Below are 22,705 nucleotides of genomic sequence, written 5' to 3'. Positions count from 1 at the left end.
CAAGAAACAAGGGATGAGGCTATGGCACACCTAATGTCTGACTTGGCTCGTATCTCTGACTGGGGTAAAAATAATATGGTTGTCTTTAATGCATCTAAGACTCAGTTCTTACACCTATCAACCCGACATAATCTTCCACAGGTATACCCATTAATGTTTAATAATATTCAGCTTAATCCTGCATCATCCTTGAACATGCTTGGGGTTTCATTTACTCGGGACTTATCTTGGAAAGATCATATTACATCTCTTGTAAAATCTGCTTCCAAGAGATTGGGTGTGCTAAGCCGACTCCGCTCTTTCTTTACCCCTGCACAATTGTTGACTCTATACAGGGGTTTTATCCGCCCCTGTGTGGAGTACAACTCTCATGTGTGGGGAGGCTCCCCACATACAGCTCTTCTCAATAGGGTGGAGTCAAAGGCTTTTCGTCTCATTAACTCTCCTCCTCTTACTGACTCCCTTCAACCTCTGTCTCTTCGCCGCACTGTTGCATCTTTATCTCTTTTCTATCGCTACTTTAATGGTCATTGCTCCTCTGAACTGTCTGCTTGCATTCCTCCACCTCTACGACGGGCGCGTAGCACCCGTCTGGCAGCAAACTCTCATCCCTTTTCTGTCCAACTCTCTAATGCAAGAGTTAACCGTTACTCCCAGTCTTTCATTTATGCAACAGGTCAGCTCTGGAACTGTCTCCCTCTATCTGTATTTCCTGCTGCCTATGATCTCCAGTCTTTCAAGCGCAGTGTGTCCAGGCATCTCCAAATGATCGGATCTTGAATTTGGCTCTCTGTTGTGTTTTGTTTTTCTCTTGGAGGGAACTGTTACTGCGGGCTCATGGCCTTTGGTTCCTTCTTCCTCGCATTAAAAAAAAAAAAAAAAATCTTGGGAAGAGGTTTCTAGATGGGACCTTCTTCATTTGAACAACAGACTACTGAAGAGTTAGTGAGAGACACCCGATGGCCTCAGCAAGTACTGACAACTGGTGGTTCCGAAGAAAATGAGGTCTCGGATCCTGGATGAGCCTCAATACTAGATCATTAGTGGACACCTGGGAGTGAAGAAAACTCTAAGTTGGCTGCAGTAGAGGTTCTACTGGACTGGCATGCATCAGGATGTTGAAGAGTCGTGTCGGGCTTGTGATGTATGTTGTGCCAAGAAGGGACCCAAGAAACTTGGTTGCGCTCCTCTCCAGTTGTACCAAGTGGGTGCACCAATGGAAAGAGTTGCAGTGGACATTGCTTGACCTCTGCCACTCACTGAAAGAGGAAACCAATATACAGTGCTCCCTTACCATCTACGGGAATTAGGTGATGGAGACACCCGCGTGAAAAAATCTGCGGATATCTGCTGCCCCTTCTTAAAAACATCCCTGGACCCCCCTTAACCCTTTGGCTACAGCAGCTGTGATGACAGTGTACTGACTGCTCACTGCAGTGAAATAGGAAAAAAAATTGTGTGTTTTCAACTCGTGTTTTAACTCACTTATCGTTAACTTTGAGAGCTAAAATTTTTGTCAGACAAACGTCAATCTTTCAACTATCATTTGCAACAAACTGCATGTCCATAGGCACTCCAAGTAATTGCAATAATAATAAAAGTAAAACATTTCTAGCCAGTCTCCAATGATTTTGTTACGATATTCCAGTGTTTACATTAGACTTCTGGGAAACAGTAATGCTGTGAGGAAACTCATTACAAACTTTATCAAACTTTATGAATGACTTTTACTACCACTTACTTTTATAAAGCTTATTGATAGAATGTTATGAGTCATTCCACAGCATTGCTTCACAGTTTGCAACTACAAAAATGTTTACTAGCTAATGCACTTAAGCATCATGACTTCTCTGATTATCGCAAAAATATTACTAGATCTATCTATCTATTCCCAGACGCCTTAATCCTGTACAGGGTGGCCACAAACAAATCGCCTCCATGTCGCCCTGTCCTCTGTCATTTCACTGCCCTGCTCAAACTCACACCCCCCCTCTCTCATATACCTCTCCACTCAATCCCTCCATCTCATCTTCAGCCTCTCTCGCCCTCCACCTCACTCACATACACTCTCCTCGTCAGTCTCTCACCCTCCATCCTCTCCACATGGCCAAACCACCTCAGCGTGTTACTCCTAACGCTTCCTATCACATCCACATCCACATCACAACGCTCCTTTATATCCTCATATGTCAGCCTGTCTCTCCATGTAACTCCACAGGCTCCTCTTAAATAACTCATTTCCACTCCCCTCACTCTTGACTTCTGTCCTTCCAACAAAGACCAAGCTTCACTTCCATACATTAGAGTTGGTATCACAATACTGTCATGTAGTAACTTTTTCACTTCCAAGCTCACTTCCCTGCTTCTTATCACTGCTTTCAAGGAACCAGCAACCTTTCTTCTTTGTTGTACCCTTTCAAGCACTTCACCATACAAACCTCCATCCTTACTCATCACACTACCCAAGTACTAAAACACTCACATTTTCCATTTCCTCGCCATCCAACTTCACTGTACATTCACTGACTTCACCCCTCTCAAAGACCATCACTTTACTCTTCCCTACATTCACTTTTAGATTCCGTTTCTTACACACTCTCCCAAACTCATCCACCAAGCCTTGCAGCTCTCCTGTGTCTTCACTCAACAACACAGTATCATCTGCAAACAACAGTACAGGGAGTTTCCAAACACTACCCTCTCTCACCAGGGCCACTCCAACATCCACTGCCCTACCTTGTATCTCTCTTATTACCCCATCCATGTACAGATTGAACAACCATGGAGACATGACACATCCCTGTTTCAACCCAACCTTCAAAGAGAAAAATTCACTCAGTTCACCATCCACACGCACTGCAGCCTTAGCACCATCATACATATTCTTCACAGCATTCAACACCTTCCCATCCACTCCATATATTCTTAATACTTTTCACAATCCTTGTCTATCCACCCTGTCATATGCCTTCTCCAAATCCATGAAGGCCGCATACAACTTCTTTCCCTTCTCTAGAAACTTTTCCACTAAAGATCTAAGAATGAATACCTGATCTACACAACTTCTTCCCTTCCTAAAGCCTCCCTGGTCTTCTCCAACTAATTCCTCTGTTATTTCCTTAACTCTGTCAATAAGTATTCTACCATACACTTTTCCTACTACACTAAGAAGACATATGCCCCTATGATTACCACACACTTCTTTTTCCCTTTTCCTTTGTACAAGGAAATAATTATACCTGACATCCAATCCTCCGGGACTCTACCTTCCTCCCAGGCCAATCTGTACATCTTCCACATCCATTCTATTATTATCTTTCCCCCGTGCTTCAACATTTCACCACACACTCCATCAATTCCTAGGGCTCTCCCCAATTTGACTTTCTTCATTGCTTCCACAACTTCCATCCTACTGATTTCTTCCTGTCTTCTCACCTCCCTCCTTCTCCCAGCCATTCCCTAGCCACTTATACTCACATTACTTCCATTCTCTATGTTCAACAATTCCTTAAAGTGTTCTCTCCATCTGCTCACTTTTTCTCCTTTCTCCACTAGTAATCTACCATTCTCTATGTTCAACAATTCCTTAAAGTGTTCTCTTCATCTGCTCACTTTTTCTCCTTTCTCCACTAGTAATCTACCATTTTTATCTTTCACTCCCCAACAAACTTCACTGCCACCCTGTCTTACTCTGTTCACCTCTTTCTAGAACATTTTCTTACAGTCCCTCCACTTTACACTCAAATTCCTTCCAAATTCCTCATCCACTAAATCACTTGTATTTTATTACAGTAATTCACAATATAATATAAAATAACACTTTCAGCCACTCTTGTATGATTTCAGTGTGATTTGGGTGCATATTGCTTCGTATTACAACCACCGCAAATTGACATAGGACTTACACACAGAATTGCTATAGGAGAGTTGTCTGTCTTTGCTGTGTTTCCACCTCTACCAAGTGAATTTTGGGGGCAAGAAGTAACTGGCAACTCCTCTGGTGTTGGCGGGAGGTGATGAAACACTCAGCACGTCGGTGCTTGCCCAGAAGCAAGAGTAGGAGTATATGTTCCCATCGCACCGAGCTTGCACCTCCCTCTTTTTTCGTATGCATTACTGTTTGAGTTGAGAGGTATATGAGAGAGGGGGGAGTGAGTTGGGGGGAGGGTAGTCAAATGGTGGGTGACAGAGCGACTTGGAGGCGTTTTGTCTGCAGCCACCCTTTGCGGGATTAGGGCGTCAGGCTATAGATATATATAGATTACTGTTTGCGTTGTTATTTTCCTAGAGTTCAGTTTTCATGCCTGGAAAATACTGCTCATGGGATGAGAGGGTCCGTATCATTGCATGGAGGCAGGATAATGTCCCTGTGAACACGATTTGTGAACGTACTGGACGCGCAAATTCGACCGTCATGAAGATTCTCGCTGCAGCGCATTGCTTGCCACCTGATGTTGTACCAGAGCACAAGCATGGCGGTGGAAAGAAAAGGACGACTTCCAGAGGTACAGACATATTTCTGAAGAGGGAAGTAATCAAGAATCCTCGACTGACAGCAGCAGAATTGAAGAGAATGCATCCCCAGCTGTTACAAGACGTCTCAATTCGAACTATCCAACACCGCTTGCAGAAGAAGCTAGGTTTGCCAAGCCACACCGCAGCCAAGAAACTGCTTCTCACTGACCACATGAAGAAGCAGCACATTCAGTTTGCCAAGAAGTATGCACACTGGACAACAGATGAGTGGAGAAAAGTTATGTTTTCCGATGGAAGCACATTTCAAGTGTTCCAGGTGCATTCTGCCAAGGTTTATCGCCCTGCCTCCTGTAGATGACATGACCCTGCTTACACGGTGCCGACTGTTAAGCACCCACAATCAGTAATGATATGGGGGTGTTTTTCAGGTGAAATGGGAAGGGGAGGCCTCTACTTTCTTCCAAAGAACTTGATGATGAATGGTGGCCAGTACATTCAAGTTCTGAAAGATCATTTGTTAAACTTTTTTGCTATTCATGGGTGCGACTTATTCATGCATGATTCAGCTCCATGTCACAAGTCAAGAAAGGTGACAAAGTTGCTTCGGGATAATCGAATTGAGGTCCTCGACTGGCCTGGCAACAGTTCGGATATAAATCCGACAGAAAACTGCTCGGTAAAGATGAAGAAAATCATGGTAAAGAAGATACCCAGTCTGGACAACCTCAAGACTGAACTGACAAATGTTTGGCGTAAAGAAATGTCTTTAGATTACTTTGGAGATCTAAGTGATTCCATGCTAAAATGCATCCAACTGGTCCTGAAAAACAAGGGAAACATGATTTCATATTAATGAATGGCATTTCATGAACACTGATATACTATGATTTCTGTGTTTTTTAATACCTTGTAGGGGAAGGTCCTAAGTCAATTTGCAGTAGCTGTATTTATGAGAGAAAGAGAGAGAGAGAGACGGGGGGGGGGAGCAAACCAGTTTAGACCAGCTCATTGAGGGACACGAGAGAGAGAGAGAGGGGGGGAGGGAAGGCACAAACCGGTTTAGACCAGCTCATCGGGGGTAAATGGAAGAAAAGAAATACAGTACTCCCAGCCTGTCCTAACTTTTCCCCTGATGAGTTAATAGCATTAATAAATGAAGTGGCCAAAAGGAAGAGTGTTATTTGATTCACTGGATAATGCCATCAATAAAACAGCCAAGAACTGTGCCTGGGATAATGTTACATTTGCAGTGAACAGTGTCAGCAGAGCTGAACGAGATTAAATGCTTTAATGAATCCGGCCCCGATACTGTATCCACCTGTGGATATTTAAAACCATTTGTTATATCCAACCGCAGATATTTAAAACCGTGTATGTTAAAAATGCGGATGTTAAGGGATAACTCTATATGTGTTGCCATGGACTACTTCACAAAGTGGCCAGAAGTCTATGCCATCCCTGATCAAGAGGCTGTGTGCTCAGTTGTTGGCTGACCAGTTCTTCTGTCATTTTGGGATGCCACAAGAGCTACATTCAGACCAGGGTAGAACTTCGTGCTGTGTTCCGTGAGTGCTGCAAGTTACTGAGGATCAAGAAGACCAGAACAATCCCACTAAGGCCACAGTCAGATGGGATGGTGGAGAAATTCAACTGGACCCCAGAACAAAAACTGGCCAAGTACTGCACAGTGGGACAAACGGAATGGGACCATAAATTACCTGCGCTGCTGATGGCATATCCTGTGAGTCTACTGGCTACACCCCTGCAAAACTGATGTTGGGCCATGTGTTAAGTTTACCCATTGACTTATTAAAGGTAAGACCACCTCATGAAGAGCTGCCTACAGACACCTTCAGCTATGTGAAGCATGTTCAGGAAAGGCTGACTGAGGTACATCATCAAGTGTAAGGAGCCCTTAAGTTTTCAGGAGTGGTGGTGAAGTGTAAGTATGATGCCAAGGCATGTGATGTGAGCTTCAAGGATGGTGACCAAGTTTGGTTATACAATCCTCAGCAAAAGAACAGACAGTCTTCGAAGCCGCACAGCCCATGGGACGGGCCTTACACTATGTTGGATTGCCTATCAGACATAACGGATTCGGGGAAGCTGGAAATCTCACCCAAAGGTGGTACACATGAACCATCTGTGGCAGTACCATGAGCCAAAACATTACAACTGGGACGTCTCAAAGGAATGGTGCTTACCTGCAGCCAAGGATGCTGAGGAGGACCAAGGAGTTGAAGTACAAGAGGATGGTGACAGTTTCCTGAGGGAAGAAGTGAATCACAAAGAGGACCAAGACATTCCACGAGGAGTGGACTATATGAAAGAGCAGAGATGCCATCAGAAGTGGCACAGGAGAAGACCTGATAAGTTGAAAGATTATTTTGTGTATAATCAGATGTTTCATTCATCCATCATCCAATCCTATGTTGCCCCATGAGGAGCACAGTAGCCCAGGGCTAGGCAAGTTGGTCCTGACATTTAAGATGAGATGAACCTGCTTCACTCATCCCTGAGTGGAATTACGTGAGCAATAAACCCCAACCACCCTTTGCATATAAGCCTACACAGGCTCAATCTGACTGGAGCACCTTAATTACTCACTAAACCACCAGGTGCCATAATTTGCTTATATGGTTACCATCCAGAACAGGACATGGTTTCCTGGCGTACAGGAAACCATTTGGCTTGTCACTCAACGTAGAGTCACCAATTGGCTCTACATTGACATGCCAAATGGTTTCCTGTACACCAGGAGACCATTTCCTATGCTGGATGGTAACCATATAACAAAATTATGGCACCTGATGGTTTAGTTTCATCAGGATAATGTTGGTATTCATTGTGTAGTTTTGTTGGGACGGCAAAGGATTAGGGAGGGGTTGGGTTGAGAAGCGGGATTCACCAGTTAGGTAGTGCTAGAGCATTCTCAGTGTTTCCAGATGTTTCTTGTAGTTCTGTAATTCCGTTAAGAGTCAAAGTTGCCAGTTAGCCTGCTGTTTGTGAGCGTTGTAAGTTATGCATTAATGTTTGCACTCCTTTCTCTGTTTTATTTATGTGATTGTTTAAATTATGTAATTTAATTTAAGTTTGTATGCTAAATAATTAGAGGGTTAGGCAGTGTAAGAAAACTCTGGCATCTTTTGAATGTCTCCGAGTTGGTAACTGTTGTAATCGTTGCTTTCTCAGGAATACACTAGAACTGTGGAGAAGTGTAGAACATTCTAGAATACAGGAAATGGGGAAGAGACTAGAGCAGGTTCAGTCAGTTTTCAGCTCAGTGTGAGTGCAGATCTGTGTCAGTGCATATTATCTCCAGTACTTGTGAAAACGGTGAAGTGTTGTTGGCAAGCATTAAGTGTAACTGCAGTTAGTGAAGATTATCTCCGGTACTTGTGAAAACAGTGAAGTGTTGTTGGCAAGCATTATATGTGACTGCAGTTAGTGAAGATTATCTCCAGTACTTGTGAAAACGGTGAAGTGTTGCTGGCAAGCATTATGTGTAATTGCAGTTAGTGAAGATTATCTCCGGTACTTGTGAAAACAGCGAAGCTGATAAGCATTAACTGTAATTATCTGGAAAATAAAAACAGTGAACTTAAGAAGCCTGAGTTTATTTTCACCTAAGCTGATCTTGTGTGCTGCACATCAAAAGGCTGGCCATAGGAAGAACAACTCACCAGGCAATAATCCTTCCTATATGGATCTACTGCTGTTGGAGCCTGTGGCAGTGTGGGATGGGGATGTAACAATATCTATGTCAATGTTTACCGACATTAATTAAGCCAAAGCAACCAGGAAAGCCTTAGTAAGTAGTCCAGTGGCCTCCTGCCTCAATAACCTTTGGCAGTCTTCGCGGCACCGATGAAAAATGTTGTTGATGGTTTGCTGGTTCTGTGTGAATGGCTCCCACACGTTCTTGGTGTGCTAGAAGAGGCGGGCCTGTGTCCTCTCGTTCTCTGGCTCCCACGCGTTGACAATCTGGGCCCACACAGTCTCAATGGTTCTGCACTAATGTCTGACCAGTCACGTCAGAATATTTCTCTCACAAGCCAGCTCTTGATATCACCACATATCTAAAGCTTGTTATCTGATGCTGTTATAGCTACAAGGTGTAATGCAGCATTATCTACTAAATACTGACTCCTTTATATCATGCTCTGAATGAAAGAAAACAGACAAATAATATGACCACCATTTTGCATTTCATTCTCCCTCCCCTCCCTCACTCCACTCCAGCACCATCACTCATCCCCCCATCCACCTTCCCTTCTGTGTCTTACCCCTCCCTCTCAGCCCCTCTTACTCCACTGTGATTTGCCATGCATAAAGGAGCCAGCTTGAGGCATGGGGTACCGGAGGATGTGTGATTATCTATGACCACAACTGTACATTCAGTGGCATTTTTTCTCTCAAAGACCATAACTTTATTCTTTCCTACAATCACCTTTAGATTTGTTTCTTACACACTCTCCCACTCTCACTCACCAAACCTTGCAGTTCCCTTTCGTCTTCATTTAACAATACAGTATCATCTGCAAACAACAAAATTTCAGGAACACGAAATTTCTAAATACTGTACCATTACCGGCTAAATACCAAATAAACAACACATTGTGCTTAGGTACTCTGATGATGCAATGTTCTTTATTTGACAACGGCCATGATACAGGTCTCTTGGTTGCTGTCTTTAAATCTCATTCTGAATCACTTACATTTTTCACGATCAGCTCTACAACACTCACCATAACCATTTTTCTCCTAAAGTGACACTGTTGTTATTGTGTATCCCCAGTCTGTCTCATTAAGCAGATCCATCAACCACAGGCAAGCAGTTGCCCCTGAAAGGACATCCTGTGCAGTTAACCAATGTTCCCGATTAGCTAACAGGGATGTGGCAGGATTAGTCTGGAGGTTTGGTTCCTGGATGGACACTGCATTTGCATCTCCACCCAGTTAACAGGGGCACTGTAGTGGGCTCCTTATCACCCCAGCATTGTACATGGCTTCCCTGGTTACACAAAACCATCTAGCTTGTCACTTGGAGTAAAGCCACCTTAAGTGGAAAGAAGAGCAATAAATATAGTGACAGAAGAAAAGGGAGAGATATGAAGAGATGAGGGCAGACAGAAAAAAAAGAATTACAGACATGAAGGAAGTAGGCATCACTACATCATGTGAGTGGATGATGGACATCCCCACATACCACCAACAGGGTTAGGCATGATTAGAAAGAGAAAGTAAATAGGTGGGAGTTATGAACAGCATCCTCGGTGAAATGAACCACACTATCACACATACTTGTATATTCAATCACTCAGACTCTGTCTCAAAAGCCTAACTATTTGCACAAATAAAAAAAGATGGGACACACAATACGTACACAGAGTGATGAGCCTGGCAGTTGACAGAACACAGATGCCTGTCAAGTGGGCACAGCCAATCAAAGGATGCTGACTGACCAATGCATATGAACTGCCTAGGTGAACTTTACACAGCACATACTCATTATTCTGAAAGCAAAATTATGCAAATTTAATATGACAATAAATGAGTCCTTGATCCCAACAATCTAATGACCTAATTTTCATCATATTCATGTTCTCTACAAACAATTTTACAGAGATTATCATAGGTCTTTCAAACATAAAGTGTTGGATGCAACTTTCAATAATCCCAACACCACTAACGGGCTCTCCCATGGTGTGTGTGAGCTCATTTAGTAGCCAAAAAATATATAAAATAAAAATCACTCAGTATCAAATGATTAAAAATACTGTAGTCTCAATTAATGAGTCCTTGAGAAACAAGCAGATATAGTCTTTATGTATAATATGGTACATAGGGGTCTGACAATGGCTGACCTCCAATGCTAAAAAGTACTGTAACAGCCAATCCCATAATACCTCCTTTGAGGTTTGGGGGTTTAACCCCCACCCGCCAGGAGTTTCCCGCTGTCACCCACTCCTTACAGGGAATTTCAAGATTTTGAAAAAAAAATACAATACATGTCCTATTATTCAGCATCTACGGGACCGGGCCGATGCTGAGAAATTGGATTTGCCGAATAATCGAAAAACCTACCCACTCAGTACCTCATATGTATTGGTGAACACTGACATCAACACTTATGGTATTATAAATGTGTTTGGAGAGAGTACTGTATGCTATATGATACTGTACAATATTGAATCAATACAGTACTATACATGAGTCTGAAATGTACAGTGTATAAATTAGTGAACATATTCAAGTGTAATGACACAGTAGGCCTACAAGTCACAGATAACACTTCCTGGATGGCCAAAATGATATGGAATATTACCTACCCGCTCAGTACCTCATATGTATTGGTGAACACTGTCATCAACACTTATGGTATTACAAATGTGTTTGGAGAGAGTACTGTATGCTACATGATACTGTGCAATACTGAATCAATACAGTACTATACATGAATCTGAAATATACAGTGTATAAATCAGTGAACATATACAAGTGTAATGACACAGTAGGCCTACAAGTCACAGATAACACTTCCTGGATGGCCGAAATGATATGGAATATTACCTACCTGCTCAGTACATCATTTGTATTGGTGAACACTGTCATCACTACTTATATTATTACAAATGTGTTTGGAGTGAGTACTGTAAACAGCACTCTCTCCAAACACAAAACAAAATACAGTAGTCGGAAAAATACATCAATTATACTGGAGGAATATGAATTGGTAAGGTCTTTCTGACAAAGTTAAACATACATTTAGCACTCATTCTTTTGCTCGTTTTTGTGTTTATATGAGAAACGGAGAGTACTGATGCAAACAGTAATGTATTCCATTAACCCCTTAATAACCTCCAGCACTGAACAACTCTTTACAGTACTGGTGGTAGTGACATCGAGTTACTGTGAGCTATAAAAAACTGTGAACAATTATGGGAAAGGAACGAAGGTCACTGGTATGTTTGCACAACTCTACGCTACCATTCCAAGCAGTCAGGCAGTCGCTTAACCTCAGATGTTTTCGCTCACATGGTAAATGCACCGTAACTTTATCAGTTCTCCCGTGAATCATAGTGAATCATAGCATGGGTTTAGGAAGCTAAAATACACATTGCTAGGTGTGCCAGACGATTCTCTTCACATCTTTACGAAAATTAAATGGAAGAAATTTAATCCATCTTTGAGTACGTAGAGTAAGTTTCTTCCATTCTTCTGAAATCAACTTAATTTTCTTAAAGATGTGAAGAGAATTGTCTGGCACACCTAGCAATGTGGGACCTGTGTGGAAAACTCCACTCCTGAAGGGCCAGCATGTGGTGATTTCGCCCTTGAAGTACTCAGCTGAGGCGAAGGTTGACATTCGAGCACGAGATGATGACGAGCAGGGAGCGAGAGTGGCAGTGAGATGGCTCGTCAGCGTTTATTTCCCAACTGCTTAACATCCAGTGTCTCAAAAGTTTTTGAGTCTATTCTTAACAGAAAAATTTGAAAGCATCTTTCCTATCACAACCTTCTTTCTGATCGTCAGTATGGGTTCTGTCAGGGATGCTTCACTGGCGATCTTCTCACCTACCTTTCAGACTCATGGTCATCCTCCTTTCGGGACTTTGGCGAAAGCTTTGCCACTGCACTTGACATCTCAAAGGCTTTCGATCGAGTCTGGCATAAATCTTTAATTTTCAAACTGCCCTCTTACAGTTTCTATCCTTCTATCTGTGCCGTCATCTATAGCTTCATTTCTGGTCATTCTACAGCTGCTGTTGTAGATGGCCACCATTATTTTCCGACATCTATCAACAGTGGTGTTCCTAAGAGCTCTGTCCTATCATCAAATCTCTTCCTTTTATTCATCAATGACCTTCTAAGCTGTACATCTAATCCTATCAAACCATACGCTGATGATTCCACCCTTCACCTTTCCATTCAGGTCCCGCAACATCCATCTCAGCAATTACTTCAACAAACAAGGGATGAAACTATGGCCAACCTAATGTCTGACTTAGCTTGTATCTCTGACTGGGGTAAAAGTAATCTTGTCGTTTTTAATGCATCAAAGACTCGGTTCCTACAACTATCAATGTGATAAAATCTTCCACAGGTATACCCACTAATGTTTAATAATATTCAGCTTAATCCTGCATCATCCTTGAACATGCTTCGGGTTTCATTTACTCGGGACTTATCTAGGAAAGATCATATTACATCTCTTGTTAAATCTGCTTCCAAGAGATTAGGTGTGCTAAGCCGACTCCGTTCCTTCTTTACCCCTGCACAATTGTTGACTCTATACAGGGGTTTTATCTGCCCCTGTGTGGAGTACAACTCTCATGTGTGGGGAGGCTCCCCACATACAGCTCTTCTCAATAGGGTAGAGTCAAAGGCTTTTTGTCTCATTAACTCTCCTCCTCTTACTGACTCCCTTCAACCTCAGTCACTTTGTCGCACTGTTGCATCTTTATCTCTTTTTTATCGCTACTGCAATGGTCACTGCTCCTCTGAACTGTCTGCATGCATTCCTCCACCTCTACGACGGGAGCGTAGCAGCCGTCTAGCAGCAAACTCTCATCCCTTTTCCGTCCAACTCTCTAATGCAAGAGTTAACCGTTACTCCCAGTCCTTCATTTATGCAACAGGTCAACTCTGGAACTGTCTCCCTCTGTCTGGATTTCCTACTTCCTATGATCTCCAGTCTTTCAAACGCAGTGTGTCCAGGCATCTCGAAATGATCAGATCTTAAATTTAGCTCTCTCTTGTATATTGTTTTTCTCTTGGAAGGAACAATAATTGCGGGCTCGCGGCCTGTGGTTCCTTCTTCCTCGCATATATATATATATATATATATATATATATATATATATATATATATATATTATATATATATATATATATATATATATATATATATATATATATATATATATATGAGGCATCTAGAGCCACAGGGGCATCCCTGCCAATATACTGCCTTTGAGTTAGGTAGGGGAGACAACAGGCTTAACCCTCTTCTCAGTGACAGAAGGTTGCCATAAGATTCGGCCTTTTGGACAGTGGTAGAAGGGCTCAAAGTCATGTGGTTTTGTCCATGCTGCAGGGCGAGCAAATCAGAGCAGGCAGGCATCTAAGCCACCCAGCCCAAACAAATCAGCATTCTCGCTCTCTGCCACTCTCCGAGAGCAGCCAATCAGCAAGCGTGTGGCCTGCCCGGTGTGCCGGTGAGGCTTCCCTCCCATGTTCACTGAGTGTATAATTATTACGTATTGGATTTGTACCCCATGTATCGTGGATTATTGGTGACAAGATGAACTGTTGTTATTGGGGTTGAAGGGGGGGTGACAAGATGAGTTCATCACATAGTTACAGTGAGGAGGTGGTGCCTATAACCCCTCGTAAGCATCAGAAGTGTGTGGAGAAGTGGAAAAAAATAGAAAGGAAGAGGAAAAGAGAGTGGTGAGGGGAGACTGCGGGAGGGGGCATGGCACAGAGGAGGCAGAGTTGGATGTCGATCTCCTAGATGACGACCCCACCATTTAACCCCTCACTGCCCCTTTTCAATTTACTTAAGCACTACACTACTTTTTTTTTTTTTGAGTGTTATTATTTCAATCTATTGTGGTAGAGGAAAAATAATAACTGCATTGATTTCAGTTTTAGTTGTCAAAAATGTGAAATTACAGTACAGGTAACTCGCACGGAACACGTGGGTTTCGTTCCTACGGTGCCGTGTTAGGTGCGAAATCGCGTATATTTAAACTACTCCTTATTTTGCTCCCTAGACCCCCCAAATGTGTTGTTTTGCTGTTATCTGTCACTGGTAATCACTAGAATGCACTTTAAGTGGTTAGAAGGTTTATTTAATGTTATAACTCACAAATACAGTACTCCAGAGCAAAACTTCAACACACAAATACTGTACGTAAACACAAGGAAACATTCCGACGCCGATCATAGGTAATCTTATAAATCAGGTTAACTGGTACCAGTGCTTTAACATACAAGTACATACCAGAACAGTACATATTTAACTTAGAAATGCAGTACTGTGATATCGAATGATTTCAGTACTGTTAGGAATGGCTGGAAAAAAAAAATGTTATGAATACATTTTCACCTTTTTGATATATGTTTATGGTAGTTTCGAGTTATTTTTTACGTTATCGTTGTGCCCATGCTTGGAAAAGGGAGCGAAAGAGTTGAATTTTCAGTCCTAAATGAGAAAACTGCACGTCCTCCAAGGCTAGACTCTGCCACGGGAGAATAAAGTGGAGGGTCAGTCCGGTTAGCAATAAGGAAGTTGTGTCACAACTTCCAGCTCCCACACCACGAGAATGGCTAAAAATAGAATCATAATGCAGTTTCAGAACCAACAATACGTCTAATTATTACGAATACAGATACAAAGCAGAAATAAATACGTTTACAGACGGGGAAAACGTACTTCTTCCATCATAGCATGTTCATCTTTATCATTTTACGTTCATCTTTATCATTTTACCTTGTTATTTTCGCAATATATATTGCTGTCTCGTAAACAGGGTGGTTGTTTGTGTTTTGCAAGGGAGGAAAAAGATTGTATTTTCTGTCTGGGTCGAGATAATGGGTGTAACTATGTGTGGTTAGGCATGGCCACGAGCGAAAAAATAGTACATCTACTCATCACGATAGCAGGTGGTGAACTGACATGATACATGAGAGGGTGAAGTCAAGGTCAGTCTCATGTCTCAGATTTTCGTTCACTTCCCGAAAGTTTTCACAGTTTTCTACAAGTTGCATTGCATCAAATGATCCAAACCATTACAGCAAACCTGAGCAAATAGGTAAAGATCTATCTATCTATCTATTGCCAGACGCCTCAGTCCCGTCTGGGGTGGCCACAAACAAATCGCCTCCAAGTCGCCCTGTCCCCCGCCATTTCACTCCCCTGCTCCCAACTCACACCCCCCTCTCTCATATACCTCTCCACCCCATCCCTCCATCTCATCCTCGGCCTCCCCCTCCCTCTTTCCCCCTCCACCTCACTCACATACACTCTCTTCATCAGTCTTTCACCCTCCATCCTCTCCACATGAGATACCAAGACAAAAATGTATTTTTCTCTTATTATAAGTCTTTAACGAACAAACAAAAAAGGCAATATTCCGACGCCGATCATGGGTAATCATATAAATCAGGTTAACTGGTTACAAGGCTTTATTTAATGCTTTAATTGCTTACAAGTACATACCAGAACAGTAAATATTTAACTCACAAATACAGTTTGTACTGTAGAGAAGCAGTACAGTAAGAGTTTAACGAACAAACAAAAAAGGCAATATTCCGACGCCGATCATGGGCAATCATATAATTCGGGTTAACTGGTTACAAGGCTTTATTTAATTATTTAACTTTATTTAAGTACATACGAGAACAGTAAATATTTAACTTACAAATACTGTACAGTACTGTGGAAAAAATGAACAAATAAAAAAGGCAATATTCTGACGCCTATCAGGTAAACTGGTTATAAGACTTTATTTCTTGCTTTAACGTTATTTAATAGTACTTTAAGTTGCACATAAACTTACCAGAACAGTACAGTACTGTAAATATTTAACTTACAAATACTGTGCTACTGTACTCGGGAATGTCTCACTCACTGAATAATTTCCAGCCTAGATCGTCACATAATCAAAACAAACCGTGCGCTGCGGTGACGTTCGAGGATTTGATCTTTCAAAGGCCTCTCCTGCGTTAATTTGTAGTTTTCATAATGGTTTTTTAATCTTACGATGTCTTATATGTATCCCAGCCCTTACCGTGTATAATTGCGAGCGCGTTCCGTGAGATCGTGTTCCGTACGAGTTACCTGTAATAATTATTCATTTATTAATATTAAGTGAACTGGAATCTTCAGTTAATAAAGTTTTGTACATTAATACATTCATTGATGTTTTTTCTGCTATGTTTTTAAATCCCAATATGTTATTATGTCCACTTATTAATTGGGGGTTTGGTTTACTGCATATTTTGTGGTTACGATTATTATTGTTTTGTTTTTTTTGCTTTACATGTAGAGCATAGGCGCTGATGATCATTTTGATATATAAAAGGTTTGTTTATTGCCTTTTGGTTATGACGTTGCCATAAACACAGCTTTAAAGCATCATAACTCAAAAGTACATTTTGGTGCCGATGCTCCTTTGGTTCTAGACGCCTCATATATATAGATAGATAGATAGATAGATAGATAGTGAGGAGGTGGTGCAGTAAACCAAACCCCCAATTTATAAGTGGGCATAATAACATATTGTAGGGATTTAAAAACATAGCAGAAAAAACATCAATGAATGTATTAATGTACAAAACTTTATTAACTGAAGATTCCAGTTCACTTAATATTAATAAATGAATAATTACTACCGTAATTTCACATTTTTGATATATGAAAGGGATAGGGACCAAAAAAAAAAAAAATTCGTAATTCGAAATTTCGTATATCAGAACAATTTTCTCCATTAACCCCTTAAGCGCGGGCATGTCGGAGGCAGTCCGTGCACCTCAAGCGGGGATATTTGCGCTCCGACTGTCTATCTCTATCTATTGCCAGACGCCTTAATCCCGTTCGGGGTGGCCACAAACAAATCCCCCCTACGTCGCCCTGTCCCCTGCCATTTCACTGCCCTGCTCCCAACTCACACCCCCTCTCTCATATACCTCTCCACCCCATCCCTCCATCTCATCCTCGGCCTCCCTCTCCCTCTTCCCCCCCTCCACCTCACTCACATACATTCTCTTCGTCAGTCTCTCACCCTCCATCCTCTCCACATGGCCAAACCACCTCAGTGTATTCCTCCTAACACTTCCTATCACATCCACATCCACACCACAACGCTCCTTTACATCCTCATTTGTCAGCCTGTCTCTCCATGTGACTCCACAGGCTCCTCTTAAATAACTCAGTTCCACTGCTCTCACTCTTGACTTGAGTCCTTCCAGCAACGTCCAAGCTTCACTTCCATACGTTAGAGTTGGTATCACAATACTGTCATGTAGTAACTTTTTCACTTCCATGCTCACTTCCCTGTTTCTTATCACTGCCTTCAAGGAACCAGCAACCTTTCTTCCCTGCTTTACCCTTTCAAGCACTTCACCCTCCAAACCTCCATCCTTACTCATCACACTACCCAAGTACTTAAACGTACTCACATTTTCCAATTCCTCACCATCCAACCTCGCTGTACATTCACTGACTTCACCCCTCTCAAAGACCATCACTTTACTCTTCCCTAAATTCACCCTTAGATTCCGTTTCTTACACACTCTCTCAAACTCATCCACCAAGCCTTGCAGCTCTCCTTCATCTTCACTCAACAACACAGTATCATCTGCAAACAACAGTACAGAGAGTTTCCAAACACTACCCTCTCTCACCAGGGCCACTCCAACATCCACTACCCTACCTTGTACCTTTTTTATTACCCCATCCATGTACAGATTGAACAATGGAGACATGACACATCCCTGTTTCAACCCAACCTTCAAAGAGAAAAATTCACTCAGTTCACCATCCACATGCACTGCAGCCTTAGCACAATCATACAGTACATACTCTTCACAGCATTCAACAACTTCCCATCCACTCCATATATTCTTAATACTTTCCACAATCCTTGTCTATCCACCCTGTCATATGCTTTCTCCAAATCCATGGAAGCCACATACAACTTCTTTCCCTTCTCTAGAAACTTTTCCACTAAAGATCTATGAATGAATATCTGATCTACACAACCTTTTCCCTTCCTAAAGCCTCCCTGTTCTTCTCCAACTAATTCCTCTGTTCTTTCTCTAACTCTGTCAATAAGTATCCTACCATAAACTTTTCCTGTTATACTAAGAAGACAGATGCCCCTACGATTAGCACACACTTCTCTTTCCCCTTTTCCTTTGTACAAGGGAATAATTATACCTGACTTCCAATCCTCCGGGACTCTTCCTTCCTCCCAGGCCAATCTGCACATTTTACACATCCATTCTACTACTATCTCTCCCCCATGCTTCAGCATTTCACCACACACTCCAGCAATTCCTAGGGCTTTCCCCAATTTAACTTTCTTCATTGCTTCCACAACTTCTATCATACTGATTTCATCCTGTCTTCTCACCTCCCTCCTTCTCCCAGCCATTCCCCAGCTACTTATACTAGCATTACTTCCATCCTCTATGTTCAACAATTCCTTAAAGTGTTCTCTCCATCTGCTCACTGTTTCTCCCTTCTCCACTAGTAAGCTACCATTTTTATCTTTCACTCCCCTGCTAACTTCACTTCCACCCTGTCTTACTCTTTTCACCTCTTTCCAGAACATTTTCTTACAATCCCTCCACTTTACACTCGTTCCTTCCAAATTCCTCATCCACTCTCTTCTTACTGTCTCTTACTAATCTTTTCACCTCTTTCTTTCTACATATAACTCTCTCTTCCGCCTCTCTGACTGACTTTTTAAAAATATTTGACAAAAATCAGTTATTAGTCCTAGAATATTATAATTATATATGCCTACAGCACATACCTTCAGCTTTCTCCTGGGATGTTTGTTGAGCCTTCGTCGACTACCGTAGGACTTGTGGAGACTTCTGATGTTGGGTAATGAAGTCTCCACTTTACACTTCCCAACACCCCGTAATATGGTTACCACTGCCTGATATTATAACTACAAACACTATTCTACGAATTTCAAGTAGTTTGGAATCCATACTAAAAAAAAAAAAAAAAAAAAAAAAAAAAAAAACTGTGAAAACAATGTAAATTACGAGTGCATACGAGCGTTCCTCCCATGCTGGTTCCCCGATGGTATTATGAGGCGGAGCTGTCATTTGTTATTTACAAACACACTCACACTTTATATTCCTAGTACTTTATTACACTCATTTATATATACAATATTTATCTATAAGTTTCTTTCAGTACCAGTAGTTTATTTTCACTCCAGGCATTCACTTTCTTGTGTGTACTAGCATAGAGAGCGAAGCTGTCACTTTCATTTTCATTACTTTCACTTTCACTTTCATTACTCTTAGTATATATACTCGTATTCTTATATTACTACTTTACAATATTTACCTATATGTTTCTTTCAGTACTAGGCAGGAGGAGGCCGTAGCACGGGCCGAACAGGGTAGTACTCCCGAGGGGAATGGGAATGCTGGTGATAGGGAGAGCTGGAGCTCCTGTTTCACTAGCTATCTAACCATCCCCCTTTGGTGACCTTTTCAGTGTGACAGTAACATGGAGAGGAGACCAGCATACTCTCCCAAACATTTCCTCCAACTATCTATGCACTACACCACATACACTTTACATTTCACACAACGTATCCCACTACGTTACAGGGGTTGGAGCCAGCAAGGGCATGCGGCCAGAAAACTTTGCCCTCGCTACCTAGTGGCGGACTTCTGGAGGGAGGCGTGGCGGGGGTTCCGCCGGCATAGATCGTGGGTCCAGGGCGAGATGGGGCTCAGGCCTGTGCTAGAGAGTACAGGGCATTGCGGTTCCCAGGCTGCCGCTTCCGCCCAATAGAGAGGGGCCCGAATCTGGGAGTAGCGCCCCAGGAGGCTACCCTATCAGTGGGTGTATAATGGCGGGATAGTTGCAGTGCCAAGACGTGCTTGGAGGGTGTCCCTGCAGCTGTCCTGGCAGGGAGCCCCGAGGCCACTACCACAGCCACTGGTAAGCTGGTGGGCTAGGGGTCCCAGATCCATTGCCTGGACCTGGGACTGTGCAGTGAGTGGGACCTGTGCTGTGTCTGTCCCCCTTTATTAATACTGAAGATGACAAAACAAAATGAGTTTCAAAGCAAACCTGAGGACAGTAAATCACCCAAGGGAATGAGGGTGGGTTCATGGAATGTGGGAAGTTTGAGGGAAAGAGCAGGGGAAGTCGTTGAGGCATTCAGTAGGAGGTGGGTGGATGTGGCGTGTTTGCAGGAAGTCCGGTACAGGGGTGGATCAGCCAGAAAGATTGTTGGGAAGGACTGTTGCTATAAGTTGTTTTGCCAGGGGTGGACAGACGGATATGCAGGTGTTGGTGTGATGGTTGCAGAGAAATGGGTGGAATATGTTATGAATGTTTTGAGAGTAAGCGATAGGATATTGGTAGTGAAAATTCTGTTGGGAAGAAAGATAGCTGTGATTATATCGGCATATGCTCCACAGGCAGGATTGGATGAATCAGGGAAAGATAGATTTTGGGATGATTTAATACGTGTAGTGGGTGGTATGCGGGATGATGAGATAGTGATTTTGGGAGGGGACTTAAATGGTCATGTAGGTGAAGCAGCACAAGGTTATGAAGGAGTGCATGGGGGATGTGCGTATGGTCTAAGGAATGCAGAAGGGGAAAGGATACTCGAGTTTGGGGAGGCAACGGACATGATTGTGTGCAACACATATTTTAGGAAAAGAGACAGTAGGTTAATTACATATGAGTCTGGGGGAAACAGCAGTCAGATTGATTATTTTCTGGTTAGGAGGGCCGATAGGAGGTTAGTGAGGGATGTTAAAGTTATAGGAAGTGAGGAGTGTGTGCAGCAGCACAAACTATTGATTTATGATATGGTGCTTAAAGAACAAGTGATGAAAAAGAGGACTTATGTACCTAGGAGGAAAATATGGAAGCTGAAAAACCAAGTAGTAAGGGATGCCTTCTATAGCGAGTTGAGGAGAGTGGTGGCTGAACAGGGAGCTGTTGACAGAGGCGTTATTGAACAGTACAGAGCCCTCAAGAACAATTTCTTGAGAATTACTGATGTAACATGTGGCTGGACAAGAGGACCACCATGACATAAAGTAACTTGGTGGTGAGATGAGGGTGTAGAAGTTGCAATTAAGGAGAAAAGAAGGCTTTTCCGGGAATGGAAGAAGGGTGGTAGCAAAGAGGAATATTTGGCTGCCAAGCGTAGGGCTAGAAGAGAGGCATACAGGGCAAAGTCTGAGTCACAGAGACAATTACTTGTTAACCTAAATCATGGGGAAAGAAAAAATTTATTTAGGGTGGCAGGTCAGGTGAAGAGGGATAATCGGGATATCATAGGTGAGCAGTGTGTGAAGAATGATGAAGGAAGGGTAGTGGTGAACAGTGAGGATATTAAAGATGCATGGAGAGAGCATTATAACCAGTTGTTGAATGAGGAGTTTGACTGGGACAGGGAAGGTTTGGAGCCAGCAGCTCCAGTGTCTGGCCCTTGGCCTTTGATTGATACTGCTACTGTGAGTGAGGCAATAGGCAGGATGAGGGTGGGGAAGGCAGAAGGTGTGTCTGGGTTGACTGCCGAAATGTTGAAGGCCTCAGGCGATATAGGGGTGAGTTTAGTCACTGACCTGATAAATAGGATTATTTATGAGTGTGTTGTCCCAGATGATTAGCTGAAATGTGTAATTGTAAATGTGTATAAAGGGAAGGGTGATGCCCTGGAAAGAGGAAATTATAGAGGTATAAAGCTTTTAGACCAGATAATGAAGGTAATGGAGAGAGTTTTAGAAGGTATGATTAGAGAAAGAGTGAATATTGATGAGATGCAGTTTGGGTTTATGCCAGGTAGGGGGACCACTGATGCCATATTCATTGTTCGACAGCTTCAGGAAAAATATATTGGTAGGAGAAGGGATCTTTATTTTGTTTTTGTTGATTTGGAAAAGGCCTTTGACAGAGTCCCTAAAAAGGTGGTGAAGTGGGCAATGAGAAAGCTTGGCTTGGAGGAGTGGCTGGTTAGGGTGGTTATGGTCATGTATGTGGGTGCTCACACCCAGGTGAGAGTGAATGGAGATTTGAGTGATGAGTTTTCCGTGAATGTTGGTGTGCATCAGGGTTCAGTCTTGAGTCCCATGTTGTTTATCATGGTACTTGAAGCCCTTTCACATGACTTTAGAAACGGACTCCCGTGGGAGTTGTTGTATGCTGATGATTTGGTGTTGATTGCAGAGAACGAAAGGGAGGCGGAGGAAAGGTTTAGGAAGTGGAGAGATGGTATGGGGCAAAAGGGTTTAAGGGTAAATGCAGATAAAACAAAAGTGATGATATCTAGGGTTGGTGGCGGTACTGTCAAAGACGAGGGAGAGTGGCCATGTGCAGTTTGCCACAAGGGCGTGGGAAGTAATTCCATCTTGTGCGGTGTGTATGATAAATGGGTGCATAAGAGATGTAGTGGTATCAGAGGTAAACTGCGAGATAATGCTGATTTTATGTGTACGG

At 42.5% G+C, this 22,705-nt stretch overlaps 1 protein-coding gene across 1 annotated transcript in view; it reads right to left on the bottom strand.

Annotated features, from left to right (window-relative positions):
• LOC145416348 (nucleolar protein 11) overlaps positions 1 to 22,705 on the bottom strand; it is a 395,109-nt gene that overhangs the window by 253,959 nt on the left and 118,445 nt on the right. Inside the window, exon 4 of the mRNA XM_080285346.1 lies at positions 9,863 to 9,992. Within this exon, the coding sequence (XP_080141472.1) occupies positions 9,863 to 9,992 (130 nt within the window). The remainder of the gene's footprint in view (positions 1 to 9,862; positions 9,993 to 22,705) is intronic.

The sequence above is a fragment of the Coenobita brevimanus genome, chromosome 105 (genome assembly GCF_032717465.1).
Source record: "Coenobita brevimanus isolate Jiangsu-jjx chromosome 105, ASM3271746v2, whole genome shotgun sequence".
NCBI classification, from domain to species: domain Eukaryota; kingdom Metazoa; phylum Arthropoda; class Malacostraca; order Decapoda; family Coenobitidae; genus Coenobita; species Coenobita brevimanus.
Note: the sequence above shows the minus strand (reverse complement) of the source record. Positions and strands in the feature narration are given on the sequence as shown.